A 17,364-nucleotide genomic window follows, 5' to 3' on the forward strand; every position below is an offset into this window, starting at 1 on the left:
CGATCTCTAAGTCGCAAGCGCACCAATATCTTTAAGTACCCCGTTAAATCGGATCAAGAGTAAGGGCAGTATAAAAGCTAAAACTGTTTCACGAGTTTTGATTCCTTCTCTAATCGCTTTAACCATTGTACTACGCTAATGGAGGAGAACAACTGTAGCACAGCCGGCGTTGGCGTTGAAGTTTTGATCCGCGCACGCAGTTTCGTATCGACGCCGCACTAGCGAGATGTCGGTGCTTGTGCGCACGCAGCCCAAGGCGGCGGTGTACGTGGCGGCGACGCGGCAGCACGTGGGCAAGACCAGCACGTGCCTGGGCCTGCTGCAGGGCCTCACCGTTCGCCTGGACCGCATCGGCTTCCTCAAGCCCGTGGGACAGGAGAGCGTCGCCGTCGAGGGCGGCTCCTTGCGGGTGGACAAAGATGTCGCGGTGGCGAAAGGTAGGCGAGCAATCTTGTGCGGGTTATGGCGGCTGGTGTATATAATAATTATTGTGGATTGCAGAGGTGTTCAAGCTGGACACGTGCAACTACGCGGACATGTCCCCCGTGGTGATCATGCCCGGGTACACCAAGCGCTTCCTGGACGGACACATCACGGTGGAGAGCCAATTGGACAAGATCCGCCGGAGCTTCGACAAGATCACGGCGGCCAATGAGGTACTGTAGAATAGGGAATGGTGGTGAATCTTCGAGGTGTTGGGCTAATGTGCTTTTGGCTTTCAGTTCACTGTGGTGGAAGGCACAGGACACACTGGCGTGGGCTCCATTGTGCAATGCAACAACGCTAGGATAGCTGCCGAGCTGGGTGTGGATATGGTGCTGGTGGCCAATGGAGGGCTGGGCTCGGCGTTCGACGATCTGGCACTCAACTACGCCATGTGCAAGGCGCACGGCGTGAAGATCCGCGGCGTTATTTTGAACAAGGTGCTGGAGGACAGGACCGATATGCTGCGCGAGTACTTCCCCAAGGCGATGAAGCACTGGGGAGGCGACGTGCCGCTCATTGGCGTCGTGCCCAACTTGCCGGCGCTCTCGAACCCGAGCATGCTGGACTTTGAAGGGCTGTTCAGGACGACGATGCTGACGGACCGATCGAAGCGCTTCCAGCAGTACAACAAGACCACGCTCGTGACGGCAGGACTGCGTCGGTTTTTAGCGAAGCTGACTGCTCCCGAGTTCGAGAACACGCTGTTCGTGACGCATGTGTCCCGCAATGATATTATCCTGGGGTTCCTCTCTCACGCGCAGAACTTCGAGCTCACAATGAAGAGGCCGTACGGCGGTGGACTCATACTCACAGGATCGCCCTCCGGTGACCAGCCGCAGGACTACATTATAAACATCATCAAGAACGCGACAGCTCCCGTGCTCTACGTGCCCATGACCACCTTCGCGGCCATGGAGAAGATCACACACTTCACTGGTACGTCCAGCAAGCTATTTCTTGTTCCTAGCTTTGAATGCTGACGCTATCGGCTATTTGGTTTTGCCCGCAGCCAAGTTTAATCCGACCGACGAACAGAAGGTGCGCGCGTGCGGGAAGCACTACGCCCACCACATCGACTTTGACGCGATTATCTCCAGATAGACACACAGCCTCGGAACTAGATTACGACGGGCAGGGGCACGGTAGAGCTCTCGAGCTCGGAAAAAGACGGAGAACTTCACCTTTTTATCCGAAAACGATTCAATCCGAACGGTGGCGGAAACTTTTTGCAAATCATCGGGCAGTACTTCGGGTATGACCTATAATACCCATGTCGCTCTCGAAACACGCCAGGAAAGGTACTTCCACAGACGTGTCAGGCAATGGCAGTTTCGATACGGCATTTTTTTCTCTTCGTTCCGCACAGAGCGAATGTACGGATGCTGCCTCACTATTCAAAAGATCGTCGAAAAGCTGTGCAGCAAGCAATCGTATTTTCTAAATGCCCCCGTACATCGTGTCCGTGGAGAGGTGCTCGCAGTGAACGTTTTATCTAAAACCCACGATTCGTGGTGTTTGTGCCGCACTACTGTACATATAATGCCACTAGCCAGCGTCTACTCATTTGACAGTGCAATTCTGCGGGCGCTACTGTACGTGCACAGGATACGTCGTTCCATAGCTCTGCAGGTCGATGTACCGGTACCTACACGACGAGTTCGATGCAGCGAATAAATAGCGGGACGCAACGGGTGGAAACAGCGAAGCACACTGCAAGGTGGACGCCGAGCCGTTCCCGCATGTTGCATTCCTCCCTTGTTGTCCAAGATCCTTCGGACACCAACAGAAGAATCGCAGGAGCTCTTGACATATCCTTCAGGTAGAATAGAGGTTTACCCCAGCTGGGTCTACAGACGCCAGCTGCCGGAAGCAAACCACAAACAGCGAAAAACTTGACATCTCCAGTCTCTAGTCACTTTGAGTTGGCAGCATAAAATCCATTCGTTGCATTGTTGCTTGAAGGGTTTTCACGAGCCTGCAGCGCTTGCAGCTCCTCGTGGAGGGATTGCAAGATGTCAGTTGACACGCAGGAGCTGAGAGCCACAAGAGCTCGATGGCGACCAGTCCAAGCATCAATGCTTCGTTGAACTGAGGTTGCACATCGTGCATCGTGACATCAAAAGCACACGACGAGCGGCTCTCTTTCTCTCCAGCAGGACGCAGCGGACGAGCGTCACGCTTCCATCATCTGTCGTGACGTTAACTGCGCGCATATGCTGCGGCCGAACCGTATTGCCTGAGTGCGGCAGCCAACATAGAGAGCATGGAAAAGCAACCTAGCAGCAGGGTACGCCACTGCTACATCTGCTCGTCCTGAAGCGCGTGGCGGCCCCGCATGGATGAACGCTCCTGCACTCCCTGCCATGGTGGACCCCTTCAGGCTGTTCGAACTCCATGCACATGTAGTGTAAAGGAATTCCTTGGTCTACTTCGTCTTCATTTTCCAATTGGCCTTCGATCAGCCACAACCACATCGGCTCAAGCAAGACCCGCACACAAGTTACCATGCGTCTGTACACCGTCCTACTCGCCACCGCTGCCGCGATGCTCGCCAGCAACGCTGCGGCCGACAAATGCACTATTGTCACCAAGGCGCCGGCTGTCACGACCGCGCCCACTGGCTCATACGACGCGTCCAGCGGATCTGCAGTGACCCAGGACTCCACTGCCGCCTCGGCCGTTGACGCCAGCCAGGCTTCGAACGCCGACGACACGAACCAGGGCGTTACCCAGACCTCTGGCTCGGATGCTCCGTCCAGCGACGACGACACCGAACAGACTTCTGGCTCGGGAGCTCCGTCCAGCGATAACGCATCCCAGAACACCGACGTTGCTGCCTCCTCGGACACTGCCGGCGAGGCGGACACCGGCGTCGACTTCACGGCCACCCCGACCGCAACTACTCTCGCCCCTACTGTTGCCTCCAGCTCCAGCGGCTCACTCGCCAGCTCTAGCTCCAGCTCTGCTTCGGTCCCTACTACGTCGAGCAACTCCACGGCTACCTCCACCACCTCCGGCGACAACTCGAAGCTTTGCGCCAAGCCGCGCGTGGTTGTCACGGAGGTTGATGTCGGCGCCACTGTCGAGAACAACGAGGAGGAGGCCGCCCTCAAGGTTATCGCCATCGCTGCTCTGCCCTCAGGTGGCTCGCGCATTGCCTTCCAGAGTGGTGACAACGTAATCGTTCGCGAGCTGGACGCCAACGACAAGCTGGTGGCCAGCAGCCCCGCCGTCAAGGTGCCGATGAACGACTTTGCCGACATCTACGCCGACAAGAACGGCTTCGTTATCCTCGGAACGAGAGACGCTGAGGGCGGCGGCACCCTCAACTGCGGTAACCCCAGCAACCTGTGCGGTTCGGCACCTAGCCCGGCGGTTCCCTGCTATGACATGTACATGGCCCGTTACGACGGCGCGAGCGAGAAGTGGGCCACCAAGCTCACGTCATCCAGCGCTTCGCTGCCTCCTTACTCGTCGTCGGCCAGCGGCCCGGACGTGTACATGATCTGGTGGTACGCTCACCACGGCCGCATTGCATTCGACGGTACCAACTGGGCCGCGTACTTCGGCGCTGCCATCTCGACGTCGGAGGGCGGCTGCATCAACATCCACCAGGGCGACCGCATGAAGGTTGTGAACCCGTCCGGCAAGATCGCGGACAACAAGGACTCGTTCGACTGGGGCTGCTCGCACTCGGGCTACGAGCGTATTACGTTCGACAACCGCACCAACAGCTTTGCCACGATCTGCAAAACCGACAGCAACAACCGCCTCATGCCACCGAACAACTGGGATGTGACGGTCTACCCCGTGAACCTGGCTGCTGCCGACCTCGGTGACATTGTCCCGGACGGAGACTCTTCCAGCAACAAGTACTGGTCGACTGTGAGCAACGGCGACGGCGACAACGCCAAGGTGCACCTGATCCACTACGACCTCAAGTCGAAGGCCAGCGAGGACATTGTCCTGGGCGGCACCGACGCCAACGAGCGCGCTCCTCACCTCGCCCCCATCGGCAACGACGGTATGCTCGCTATGTGGGAGGGCAGCTCGTCGGGTGGTGACCTCCAGGAGGGTGGTGACCGCACGATCTACGCCCAGGTGCTTGACCGTGCTACGGGCAAGGCCATCAGCGAGAAGATCACGGTGGACAAGTCGGTGGTGGGCAACCGCTACCAGGCCCTCAAGAGCTACCCGGACGGCAGCGTGGCGTACCTGTCGAAGGGCAAGACCGACACGTCGGTGCAGGTTGCGCGCTTCTTCGGCTGCTAAAAAACTAGATGTTGGGTACAAACAGAGTTTAGAGAGATGTGAGTGAGTAGTGTGGTAGATGTGAATGCACAGTGCATCAAAAGATCCAAAATTACATGAGCGAGTACCCTATCAAACCGTTTGAGTAGCAGTAGCAGTAGCAGCGAGCGTGTTCCAGCGCTCCACCACCAGCAACACAGCGTTCACCTCCTTCACAATAGCGTCAGCTGCAGCATACTGCTCCGCGTCCTCCTCCGACAAGTCCGCTCGCGTCAAGGCGTCGGGCTTGATCCACCTCGCGTTCACCCAGATAGTGCGCAGGCCCGCGCGTTTGGCTCCTTCCACGTCGCACTCGTAGTGGTCGCCGACATGGACAAGGTGCTGGCGACTGTACGAGGCCGGGAACTTGGCCACCGCGGCGTCGAAGATGGCCGCGCTAGGTTTAGCCGAGCCCACGAGCTCGGCCGAGATCATGAAGTTCACGTGGTCCTGGAAGTACTTGGGCAGGCTGTCCATGGCGCAATTGCCGTTGGTGATGACGCCCAGCACGGGGCCGGCGGCCACAGCGCCGCTAGAGCGCTTGATCTCAAGCTCGAGGCCTCGGAGCAAGCCCTCGACGCCGTCGAACAGCTCCGGCCGGCTGCGCGGCTCCAGGAAGGCGCGGAAGGCGGTCTCCACGAAGGCCTCGAGCTGCGCCTGGTCCTGCACGCGCAGGTTCTGCGCGCCGCACGCCTTCACGCAGTGGCGCAGCGTGTGCTTGCGCAGGAACGTGTAGTCGTGCGCCTGGGCCGGCAGAGCGCGCTGGAACTCGACCAACAGCGCGTCGAACGCCGCCGGGGGAAACTGCGCCGCCAGCTGTGGCGTCTGCTGCGCCAGGAACGCGTGGAAGGCCTCGCTGGCCTTGCGGATCACCGTCCTGCCGCACCACAGCGTGTCGTCCAGGTCGAAGGTCACGCCGCGCACGGCCGCGCCGGCTGGAGATTCGGTCGCCACCATTTCGTGTTCGTTCATGTTCGGATCAAAGGAAAATGTAGTGTGCGCCACATCGTTTGGTGGGGGAGAGTCGATTAGCGAGCGGTTCCTGCGAATATGTTCTCCCAGAGCCTGCTCATTGTAGGATGCTGTCCATTCCCTGAGTGGATTGCTGCCCCAGACTGTCTTATTCGTCCGTAGAGCTACAGCCTGTAGCCTATTGAACACCTCAAGATGCAGAGCTTGCAATACGATACTTTCCGTGAATTCCTGAAAACATTTTACCCGGTCGGCGTACAGGCGGATGTATGTAAAGCCTTGCAGCGCTGACGATGTGGGCACCCGGAGGGTCGACAGCAGAAGATAAAGTTTTTCTAACGATTGTACCGTACAAGTCGTTGTTCCATTGATTTAGTTTCGTTCAAAACCTCATCTACATCCTAAACGCATGGTCGATCCCGACATGGTGCGAATCTATTTGCTTTTCTAGCAGCCGAAGAAGCGCACGACCTGCACCGACTGGTCGGTCTTGCCCTTCGACAGGTACGCCACGCTGCCGTCCGGGAAGGACTTGAGGGCCTGGTAGCGGTTGCCCACCACCGACTTGTCAACCGTGACCTTCTGGCTCAGAGCCTTGCCCGTGGCACGGTCAAGCACCTGAGCGAAGATCGTGCGGTCACCGCCCTCCTGGAGGTCACCGCCAGCCGAGCTGCCCTCCCACATAGCCAGCATGCCGTTCTTGCCCATTGCAGCAAGGTGAGGAGCACGCTCGTTGCGGCTCGTGCCACCGAGGACAATGTCCTGGCTGGCCTTCGACTTGAGGTCGTGGTGGAGCAGGTGCACCTTGGCGTTGTCGCCGTTGCCGTTGCTCACAGTAGACCAGTACTTGCCGCTCGAGGCGACCGAGTCCGGCACGATGTCGCCGAGGTTGGAGGCAGCGAGGTCCACGGGGTAGATGGTCGCGTCCCAGTTGTTGGGCGGCATGAGGCGGTTGTTGCTGTCCGTCTTACAGATCGACGCGAAGCTGTGAGTGCGGTTGTCGTACGTGATACGCTCGTAGCCCGAGTGCGAGCAGCCCCAGTCGAACGAGTCCTTGTTGTTCGTGATGGCACCAGCCGGGCTCACCACCTTCATGCGGTCACCCTGGTGGATGTTGATGCAGCCGCCCTCCGACGTCGAGACGGCAGCGCCGAAGTACGCGGCCCAGTTGGTGCCGTCGAACGCGATACGGCCGTGGTGAGCGTACCACCAGATCATGTACACATCCGGGCCGTTCTTGCCCGACGAGTAAGGCGGCAGCGCCTTGCTGGACGACGTAAGCTTCGTGGACCATTTCTGGGCGGCGCCATCGTAGCGCGTCAGGTACATGTCGTAGCAGGGCACAGGCGGGTTGGGAGCCGAGCCACAAAGGTTGCTCGGGTTACCGCACTGGAGGGTGCCGCCACCCTGGGCGGCCTTCGTTCCGAGGATCACGAAACCGTTTTTGTCGGCGTGGATGTCACCGAAGTCGTGCAGCGGCACCTTGACGGCGGGGCTGCTGGTCACCAGCTTGTCGTTGGCGTCCAGCTCGCGCACAATGATGTTGCCGCCGCTATGGAAGGCGATGCGGGAGCCGCCCGAGGGCAGAGCCGAGATGGCCACGACCTTGAGGTTCACCTCGTCCTCGTTGGCGTCCACAGCAGCGCCCACGTTGACCTCCGTGATGCGCACGCGCGGCTTGGCACAGAAGCCCGTGCTGGACTTGGCCGTCGTGGTGGCCGTCGTGGTGGCGGTGGTGGTGGTGGTGGTGCCGGCAGCGTCAATGCCAGTGCACACCGCGAAGAACGCGACCGTGGTGGCCATGAGAGCGTGGTACAGACGCATGGTTGGTGGTTGCTTGGGTTGCACTGGGAGGGGCTTCGGTGGCGCGGGGCAAGTTCGGAAGTGAGAAGGAGCTGATGGCGGTGGAGATTTTAGCGGTCACTTGAGTTGGCGCATGGCTTGCGCTGTTGGAGCGTCCGATCGGTGGGATCACAGCAGGAAAGATAACCAGACGACAGATGGAGTGTCGTACCCTTGACGACACCCTGGTGTTGCGCCGCGCTTCAGCGATTCCGAGTCGGCGCTTGTGGGGTTTGCTGACTTGGCCGGTTATGTGGACAACAGAAGGAAGCCGAAAGACAGGCATCGCGCACTCCCTGTATCATAGATACACAGTACATGTAGGGGCGATCGGTTCGAGCGGCCATACACCGAGCTTCCAAATTCTGTAGAGGTTCTACTGCACCGGCAGAGGTCCTATTTGAGAGACAATGTTGTGGTCCAGTTGTGTAGATGCTTGTACTGACACAAGTACCAGTATACGTGCCTGTAGCAGACTGTAATAAGCTCCAGCCGCAACATGTTCATGAAACAATGACCTCACTGACACGCGACTGTCGCGATCATTGAAGTGCGCGCTCAATGTGTCGACCGGCTGAAAGCGGTTTATGCAGACCCCATCAACGTCTGGCAGCAATCGTCTTGCTGTTTGTGGTGACCGCGGGGTTCCGAGTTTCCACCTGGTTGATATGCGTCGAATTGTGATAACTCTGTAATTAGAGCCTGATGGTATGTTTCTCTACCAAAGGCCGTACAGGACTTTTATACTGTACTAGCTCGCAGCCCCGCAGCACCTGCTTGAACTCCCCAGCAGGAAGCAGGATCGGTCAGAGTGCAGCACATGGCCTGCTGTGTCTGTTACAACGAACGTTTGCACGTCGATCCAAGAGCAGAGTAAACGCGCTGTTGAGCGTAAGCTGCCATGGATGCCAGCTCTCCAACATGGATATTATTCTTTGCCGCAGGCTCTCTCCCAAATTCGTATCCGTGCACTTTGAACCATGCTTCTTCTTGAATACTGAATGATATATTGCATTATTTATTTTCAAAGATCGTTTCTAATCAAGTTAACAACACAATGGTTTTGAGCGCGTCATAGATGTAGGCATGGTTGTCTTCATTGAGTTATTCATGCACTGACGAGGCCCACCGTGCGCTTATAAGCATATAACGCTAACCGAGAAAACTATAACATGCAGAAAACAGATCTTCTCCGGTCGAGACGCCCGCCATTTACTACTTCGCGAAGCAAGGCGCCCAGTATTGGGTGCACATAATTTCACGGCGCTAGTCGTGTTCGCACGAGCACTACGAGAGAGAGAGAGAGAGAGAGAGAGAGAGAAGGTAGTCTATTTAACTTTAGGTGTTAGCTTCCTTGTATAATCTCAAGTCGTTTTACTAGCGCCATCTCCTTGTGGTGGAGCCATGGTGCTGGGGGTGGAGTGGAGTGGGTTCGTCTGGTCGGGGAGCTTCACTGTGCATGGCGTTGAAACACACGAACATTAACTATAAACTTAGTAGTAGTAGTACTTAAGTAGTAGCTAACTGACGTTTGTAAACTGTTTATTAGTCTACATAGAGAATCTGGCTAACAAGATTGCGGAGTTAGACGGGTTTTAGTCATTCATCTTGAGGCTCGTTTTTAGTTGCCGAACGGTAACTTCCACGAGTTCTCTTCTACACCAATAATGATGCCCTTATATCGACTTACTCTGGCTGCTCCGTGGTGCGCATCAGAGGTCGGAAAATAAAATATCATATTGTATTTTGGTTTTGGGGTCGCAGTAATAATCATTGCAATACAGGGTCAGCCAATAATACAGTATTTTCACAATTATTGGCAATAAATATATACGGGGGTTTTGTAGTAAGCTTAGTTTTTGTATTGGCGCAAGTGTTGATATTGTATTGGGACAATTTTCCATTGTACGGGAGCACCCTAAAGCAATAATAAATTATTCCGTGCTAAAAATGCCGTAACTATTGTATTGATATTATTTTTTCCAACCCCTGGTGCGCATACGTGGGATATGGATTCAACACAATCGGTCTCAATGCGGTTAAGCAGCCATGTATTTGAACACTACAGAGCAGCAAACATACAAACGCTTTTGCAAACAGCACTTACAGTGAGTTCGTGTTTTGTGAGTATCACTAGCACGTTTACGGAGAACACTAAACACAAGTATCGCCTAAAGGACGTCATTTATCCCAATAGACTTTTCATTGTTTGAACACTATCGAATACGAAGGAATAATGGTGATCTTACCAGCAGCGTGGATACTCGTAGTGGTCGCAAGTCCGGCGGCCCTATCCTTTTAGTTAGCACTGGCGTGGGTGGGAATGCTAACCTGCCAGGTGTGGTGTGTCGCAACCTGTAGGCACTTGAAATGCCTTCTGCATCAGGAAAACCCGTTTATCGCCCATCGCCAGCTCCGCTTGCTCCCTTCGATAAACATGCAAGGCCAACAATGGAGCACCGACAGTCGTTAACTTTCTTCATCATATGTAGCAGCGCTCAAGTTCTACCAACATTCGTGCCACAGGAATAGACTTCGAGGGCGGTCAACGTAAGGGGCCGCCTTGGGATATTTGGTTCGCCGTGACAGCAAACAGAAGCCCAAGCTGCAGGCCATCGCTCAAGCTCACTCGCAGATGGAGAACGATGGCAGCGGAAGTCGGCCCGGACGAGGGAGGAGCGCCATCCAGCGGCCCTCAGCATTTGATCACTTTTTCGACCCGCCCACCATCGCTTGGGGTTGCCACTCGGAACCTTCCTCCACAAGCAAGGAACCTCATGACTTTGAACCATAACCAAAATGAAAAAAAGATAACCATTTTGCCCAATGCCTGTATGCATCATTGGAAATGTGAGCGTAAGGGAGTTGTTAAGAAGCATGCATAGTTCCGTCTTCGAACAAATAGTACAAGTTGATGCACAACGAATATTTGGTAGAAGTCGAAAAAGTGCGCGTCCTGCATGACGTGGCGATCGTCCGAGTACCGTACTATTAATAGCGCACCAGTCCCCCAGTGGAGTCTGCCGCCATCTTGCTGATGAACTCGAGCAAGATCGTGCGGCCACTACGATGGAGGGTTGTCATGGCAGTAACTTATTCATTTGAGTTGAAGAAGTGCTGACATAGTAACCTTGCTGTAGCAACACACAGTACCAACACACAGAGACAGCAAATTCCGTAGTGCTATTGTATTTTTAAATACAATTATATCACGGAAAATAACTGATTACAACATAATATTTCAACAATATATACTATTATTATTGATGCAATAATATTGAGACAGCGTTAAACAAAATGATACTAAGCCACCATTAGAGTTATCGAGATAATCGCGTTTGAAGCTGACCAATCAAATTTCGTACCTAATTCGTACCTAACAGGACATCTAAATTTGAAAGTTAAAATCACTCGTATTAAGCAGAAAACACTCTAATTCGATTGCTTTTAGCACGAACTTTCCGGCAGTATACAATACGTTAATTTCGGAGAAATATTGAGCTCACAAGCCCCAAATAAAATCCGGGATTTGGGGGGTCCGAAAATGGAGATATTGTTTTAAGACCGACTTCACTCCGCGAGTTCTTAACATTTTTCATCTCTCAATAGCTCAAAAGAAGCACAGAACACGGCGCTTTCGAGCGGTATGCTTAAATCGCGATTCGTACTTTGGTTGATTAGTATATTTTTGTTTGAGGCTGTCTCACAAAATATCATATTATGATATTAAATACTATATCGATATAAGTACTTTATAGTGCTATATTATTTGAAATAGTAATATCAAAATCAATAATACTGTTTTGTTCTTGTTGTATCGTTGTGCCGAGCTCTGATCCAAACAATTACGACCAACTGGAAACGGAATCTTTTGCTCCCAATCCTTGATGTCGACAATAGTATAGATCTGTGTGGAGCATGTAGCCCGGTTGCCGTGTTGCACCCGCCGTCAGAGCATGACATGCATTGTATTGTACAGCACAATTTGTACTTCTACATGTGCATGCCCTGCATCATACGAGTAGTTTACTACCACGTTGCTTATTGTTTTCCATGTTATGGAAAACAATAGTTGAATTTTGCATAAGCCACCAAAACATCATGGCAGCGTTAGTACTAAAAAGCAACGATGAACGCCCATACAATGTCTAGTGGCTTGTTCGCAACTACGTCAGCCAGTAGAGTACCGGTAACGGCGGTACATGCATTATCAAAAGATACGTGAGCCTTCAGTGTCCTTAGACCTCGGAAAATACAGTATCATATTGAATTGCAAAAGTTCGGTCTCCATAATAATCATTTCAATATATCATTCACCAATAATATGTATTTATTTCAATTAATTTTATATGGAGATTCACGTTAATTGGTTTTTGTATAGTTAAACATTTTACTGAAAATTGGGCTTCAATAATAGTAATTTCAATACGACCGGCAACCAATAATACATATTTCCGCACACAAATACAGTAATTGCAATGGAATAATTATTTTTTCCGAGGCCTGGTGTCCTTCTGATGCTGCTAAACCATGCCATCCGAGCACAGCCACATAAGCTGCTCAAATTGATGAAGTTTGGTACATTACCAGGGCCCCTCTCCAAGGTAGAGCAGTCCATCTGTAGTCCGGTTATCTGTCCTGTTGTGATCATATCGACGATGGGCCATCGTACACACGACAGCGGAATCATGGACTGTCCCGGTCGCACCAGATTAAAGTGTCTGATAAAAATCTTCGGTGGACAGCTCCCACTTTCCAATTTGCCCCGCGCCACCGAAGCCCCTCCCACAGCAACCCAAGCATCCACCAACCATGCGCCTGTACCACGCTCTCATGGCCACCACCGTCGCCGTCTTCGCGGTGTGCACCACGGGCATTGACGCTGCGGGCAACTCCACCGCCACGACGCCCAAGTCCAGCGGCGGTTTCTGCGCTAAGCCGCGCGTGCGCATCACGGAGGTCGACGTGGGCGCCTCTGTGGAGAACAACGAGGAGGAGGCCGCCCTCAAGGTCATCGCCATCGCCTCGCTGCCGTCGGGCGGCTCTCGCATTGCCTTCCAGAGTGGCGAGAACGTCATCGTGCGCGAACTCGACGCCAACGACAAGCTCGTGGCCAGCAGCCCCGCCGTCAAGGTGCCGCTGCACGACTTCGGTGACATCTACGCCGACAAGAACGGCTTCGTCATCGTGGGCACGCGTGACGCCGAGGGTGGAGGCACCCTCAACTGCGGTAACCCGAGCAACCTGTGTGGCGGCGGCCCGAGCCCCGCTTCGCCGTGCTACGACATGTACATGGTGCGCTACGATGGGGCGAGCGAGAAGTGGGCTACGAAGCTCACTTCGTCCAGCGCCTCGCTGCCGCCGTACTCGTCGGGCAAGACTGGCCCGGACGTGTACATGATCTGGTGGTACGCTCACCACGCGCGTATCGCGTCGGACGGCACGAACTGGGCCGCGTACTTCGGCGCTGCCATCTCGACGTCGGAGGGCGGCTGCATCAACATCCACCAGGGTGACCGCATGAAGGTGGTGGACCCGTCTGGCAAGATCGCCGACAACAAGGACTCGTTCGACTGGGGCTGCTCGCACTCGGGCTACGAGCGCATCACGTACGACGAGCGCTCCAAGAGCTTCGCGTCGATCTGTAAGACGGACAGCAACAACCGCCTCATGCCGCCCAACAACTGGGACGCGACCATCTACCCCGTGGACCTCGCTGCCTCCAACCTCGGCGACATCGTGCCGGACTCGGTCGCCTCGAGCAACAAGTACTGGTCGGCGGTGAGCAACGGCGACGGTGACAACGCCAAGGTGCACCTGATCCACTACGACCTGAAGTCGAAGGCCAGCGAGGACATTGTCCTGGGCGGCACCGACGCCAACGAGCGCGCTCCTCACCTCGCCCCCATGGGCAAGGACGGCATGCTGGCTATGTGGGAGGGCAGCTCGGCTGGCGGTGACCTCCGGGAGGGCGGTGACCGCACGATCTACGCGCAGGTGCTTGACCGCGCCACGGGCAAGGCCGTCAGCGAGAAGATCACGGTGGACAAGTCGGTGGTGGGCAACCGCTACCAGGCTCTCAAGAGCTACCCGGACGGCAGCGTGGCGTACCTGTCGAAGGGCAAGACCGACACGTCGGTGCAGGTCGTGCGCTTCTTCGGCTGCTAAGCAGGAAGGTTTGGTCCTGTGTACGGGAAACAAACATAGATGAAAAGTGAAAGAGCTAAATTAATGGAAGTAGAAATGTACTGAGAGAGATAAGGCCCCAAGGTGCTTGACCTAGTGGCGTATATTTAGGCACTCATTTCGGAGCCTGCTGGAAGCTGGCACTTTGACGTCTAAGTGAGTTACCCTAAACTATTCCTAGTTGATCGGTTTCCCTTCCTGAGGTCGAGGTCGTGGTGAGGCGGCGGATTGAGGGGATGCGGTTGCTGATGTTAATCGGGAGTTCCATTAGGGGGGTGACTTAAGGGGTTCCAGGGGATGTAGTGATGGAGGTAGTCGGGGGTCGGAAAATAGACTTACGTGGCGTTTGTATCGGAATCGCTCCGGGCGAGACTCGAACCCTCAGTGGAACGCTTGATCTTCGTGGGCCTTACCCACAGGGACACTAGGAGCCCCCCGAAGTAGAAATGTACTACTACTAGGAAATGTGTTTGATAATTGCGTAGTGTTTCTACTACGTAGTACGTTTGTTCTAGGTAATTTAGAATCCTAACCGTCGCTTGAATGACAGAGATGTGAATAACTGGCTCTGTGGGATACGGTTGGTGGCTGCAAGCTAGCTTCCTGTTGCGTGTGGGCCGCTGGATCGGGTAGTCTGCTAGGTTTAGTGGGGTTTCTCTTCCTAAAATGAACTCTCGTTACTGAGTCGGTCAGTATATTATTGCCACGAAATCCTTTAATAAATTTTGCACTGTGCTGTTCATGTTGCCTAACTGTAGCGGTTCGTGCTCGCGCCTAAACGGATGCGGTAGCAAAACTTTTAGCTATCTGTCTGCCCCTGCAGGAAACCAGATGTTCTTTTTACGCTTCTGCAATTCGTTGCGGCCCGCTTTCTGCGTACGAATACCCACTTATTTGTAGCCTAGACATACCAACATCGCGCACAGGCTGTGCTGTGCGGCACAGCATAAAGGCTCTACACTCGATTTCTTTCGCATCACAGATCTACACTACAATAAAAAAGTGTAGTGTATAGGGTATACAGTATACATGAGATACGTCATCATGACGTTATCAAATACTCAAAGTGCGAGTGGGATCAACGCAACAATGGTCAATGAACCTGAGTACTGTACCTAAAATTCCCGCAAACCACTTCTTCACAGGCGGATTTGAGTGACCTCCACAAATTATCCTTTTCTGCAGCGCACGTCGCCCCACCCGAAAAATCGTCTTCGATGCGCTCTTGCTGGCAAAAGGCGAAGTCTTTACAAACCAACTATCAAACACATTTCCTAGTAGTAGTACATTTCTACTTCCATTAATTTAGCTCTTTCACTTTTCATCTATGCTTGTTTCCCGTACACAGGACCAAACCTTCCTGCTTAGCAGCCGAAGAAGCGCACGACCTGCACCGACGTGTCGGTCTTGCCCTTCGACAGGTACGCCACGCTGCCGTCCGGGTAGCTCTTGAGAGCCTGGTAGCGGTTGCCCACCACCGACTTGTCCACCGTGATCTTCTCGCTGACGGCCTTGCCCGTGGCGCGGTCAAGCACCTGCGCGTAGATCGTGCGGTCACCGCCCTCCCGGAGGTCACCGCCAGCCGAGCTGCCCTCCCACATAGCCAGCATGCCGTCCTTGCCCATGGGGGCGAGGTGAGGAGCGCGCTCGTTGGCGTCGGTGCCGCCGAGCACGATGTCCTCGCTGGCCTGCGACTTGAGATCGTAGTGGATCAGGTGCACCTTGGCGTTGTCACCGTCGCCGTTGCTCACCGCCGACCAGTACTTGTTGCTCGAGGCGACCGAGTCCGGCACGATGTCGCCGAGGTTGGAGGCAGCGAGGTCCACGGGGTAGATGGTCGCGTCCCAGTTGTTGGGCGGCATCAGGCGGTTGTTGCTGTCCGTCTTACAGATCGACGCGAAGCTCTTGGAGCGCTCGTCGTACGTGATGCGCTCGTAGCCCGAGTGCGAGCAGCCCCAGTCGAACGAGTCCTTGCTGTCCGTGATGGAGCCCGAGGGGCTCACCACCTTCATGCGGTCGCCCTGGTGGATGTTGATGCAGCCGCCCTCCGACGTCGAGATGGCAGCGCCGAAGTACGCGGCCCAGTTCGTGCCGTCCGACGCGATACGCGCGTGGTGAGCGTACCACCAGATCATGTACACGTCCGGGCCAGTCTTGCCCGACGAGTACGGCGGCAGCGAGGCGCTGGACGAAGTGAGCTTCGTAGCCCACTTCTCGCTCGCCCCATCGTAGCGCACCATGTACATGTCGTAGCACGGCGAAGCGGGGCTCGGGCCGCCGCCACACAGGTTGCTCGGGTTACCGCAGTTGAGGGTGCCTCCACCCTCGGCGTCACGCGTGCCCACGATGACGAAGCCGTTCTTGTCGGCGTAGATGTCACCGAAGTCGTGCAGCGGCACCTTGACGGCGGGGCTGCTGGCCACGAGCTTGTCGTTGGCGTCGAGTTCGCGCACGATGACGTTCTCGCCACTCTGGAAGGCAATGCGAGAGCCGCCCGACGGCAGCGAGGCGATGGCGATGACCTTGAGGGCGGCCTCCTCCTCGTTGTTCTCCACAGAGGCGCCCACGTCGACCTCCGTGATGCGCACGCGCGGCTTAGCGCAGAAACCGCCGCTGGACTTGGGCGTCGTGGCGGTGGAGTTGCCCGCAGCGTCAATGCCCGTGGTGCACACCGCGAAGACGGCGACGGTGGTGGCCATGAGAGCGTGGTACAGGCGCATGGTTGGTGGATGCTTGGGTTGCTCTGGGAGGGGCTTCGGCGGCGCGGGGCAAATTGGGAAGTGAGAGAGTGGCACACCGAAGACTTTTAATCAGACACTTTAATCTTGTCCAACTTGGAACTGCAAGGGTCTGCTGTTCGTGTCTACGATGAGATCGCAGCAGGAAAGATAACCAGACTCCAGATGGAGTGTCGTACCTTCGCCGGAGCCCTGGTAATGCACCAAGCTTCATCAATTGGATGTCGGCTTTTGTGGCTGCGCTAGACTGGCGTGTCTAGCAGAAACAGAAGGACACTGAAGGCTCACGTATCTTAGCAGAAACAGACGGAAGTTGAAGGCTCACGTAGCTCTTCGATTACATTTTTTGTGCAGTGCAGTCACTCGTCTGGTAGACGTACACGTACACGTACCCACGTGCAGGAGTTGCTGTAGTACAAGCTAGACCCTGGCTACGGGGAGGGTGTTCTCCGTTATTCGGCTGCAGGTTCGGATAGACTACTGTAACACCAACATGGGACGATTTTCATGGTATTTTGGTGGCTCAAACCGATGAACCTACCGCGATCCTGGTGCCACCAGCAGGTTGGCCATTTGCGTAGAACGGCTGCCAGAAGCGGAGTCAGCACAATTGACGACCAGCTGGGAATGCCGAAACCTTGGTCTCCACAAACAGCGAAAACGTTTGCTCCCAGACCTTGATGGGGGTTTGCGTCATGATTTGGGCCGGTCACTGGTACATGTATTATAGTCAGAGTTTGAAGCTTATTGTACCCGTACAGCGCTGAGCAGCAGCAACTGGCCATCTCCAGTTTGGTGTGCTTGCTACGGCGAGCTTCTACTCGTTGACTCAATAGTCTATGATTTCGTA

At 54.8% G+C, this 17,364-nt stretch overlaps 6 protein-coding genes across 6 annotated transcripts; 3 read left to right on the forward strand and 3 right to left on the reverse strand.

Annotated features, from left to right (window-relative positions):
* Nucleotides 1-226: 226 nt before the first annotated feature.
* Nucleotides 227-1,587, forward strand: PHYSODRAFT_332877 (hypothetical protein; the record flags this gene model as incomplete). Its single annotated transcript, XM_009529949.1, has 4 exons — nucleotides 227-437; nucleotides 502-656; nucleotides 723-1,422; nucleotides 1,496-1,587. The coding sequence occupies 4 exons, from the start codon at nucleotides 227-229 to the stop codon at nucleotides 1,585-1,587; spliced, it is 1,158 nt and encodes a 385-aa protein (XP_009528244.1).
* A 1,404-nt stretch (nucleotides 1,588-2,991) lies between these two features.
* PHYSODRAFT_332878 (hypothetical protein) lies at nucleotides 2,992-4,758 on the forward strand (the record flags this gene model as incomplete). Its single annotated transcript, XM_009529950.1, has 1 exon — nucleotides 2,992-4,758. One exon carries the CDS (start codon nucleotides 2,992-2,994, stop codon nucleotides 4,756-4,758), a length of 1,767 nt encoding a protein of 588 aa, XP_009528245.1.
* Nucleotides 4,759-4,869: 111 nt separating this feature from the next.
* On the reverse strand, nucleotides 4,870-5,733 carry PHYSODRAFT_509813 (hypothetical protein; the record flags this gene model as incomplete). The annotated part of the gene is made up of 1 exon (XM_009529951.1): nucleotides 4,870-5,733. The coding sequence occupies one exon, from the start codon at nucleotides 5,731-5,733 to the stop codon at nucleotides 4,870-4,872; it is 864 nt and encodes a 287-aa protein (XP_009528246.1).
* Nucleotides 5,734-6,195: 462 nt separating this feature from the next.
* Nucleotides 6,196-7,572, reverse strand: PHYSODRAFT_252890 (hypothetical protein; the record flags this gene model as incomplete). The annotated part of the gene is made up of 1 exon (XM_009529952.1): nucleotides 6,196-7,572. One exon carries the CDS (start codon nucleotides 7,570-7,572, stop codon nucleotides 6,196-6,198), a length of 1,377 nt encoding a protein of 458 aa, XP_009528247.1.
* Nucleotides 7,573-12,402: 4,830 nt separating this feature from the next.
* Nucleotides 12,403-13,758, forward strand: PHYSODRAFT_332881 (hypothetical protein; the record flags this gene model as incomplete). Its single annotated transcript, XM_009529953.1, has 1 exon — nucleotides 12,403-13,758. One exon carries the CDS (start codon nucleotides 12,403-12,405, stop codon nucleotides 13,756-13,758), a length of 1,356 nt encoding a protein of 451 aa, XP_009528248.1.
* Nucleotides 13,759-15,140: 1,382 nt separating this feature from the next.
* Nucleotides 15,141-16,496, reverse strand: PHYSODRAFT_505681 (hypothetical protein; the record flags this gene model as incomplete). The annotated part of the gene is made up of 1 exon (XM_009529954.1): nucleotides 15,141-16,496. The coding sequence occupies one exon, from the start codon at nucleotides 16,494-16,496 to the stop codon at nucleotides 15,141-15,143; it is 1,356 nt and encodes a 451-aa protein (XP_009528249.1).
* Nucleotides 16,497-17,364: the final 868 nt, after the last annotated feature.

This window comes from Phytophthora sojae (assembly GCF_000149755.1).
Source record: "Phytophthora sojae unplaced genomic scaffold PHYSOscaffold_5, whole genome shotgun sequence".
NCBI lineage: Eukaryota > Oomycota > Peronosporomycetes > Peronosporales > Peronosporaceae > Phytophthora > Phytophthora sojae.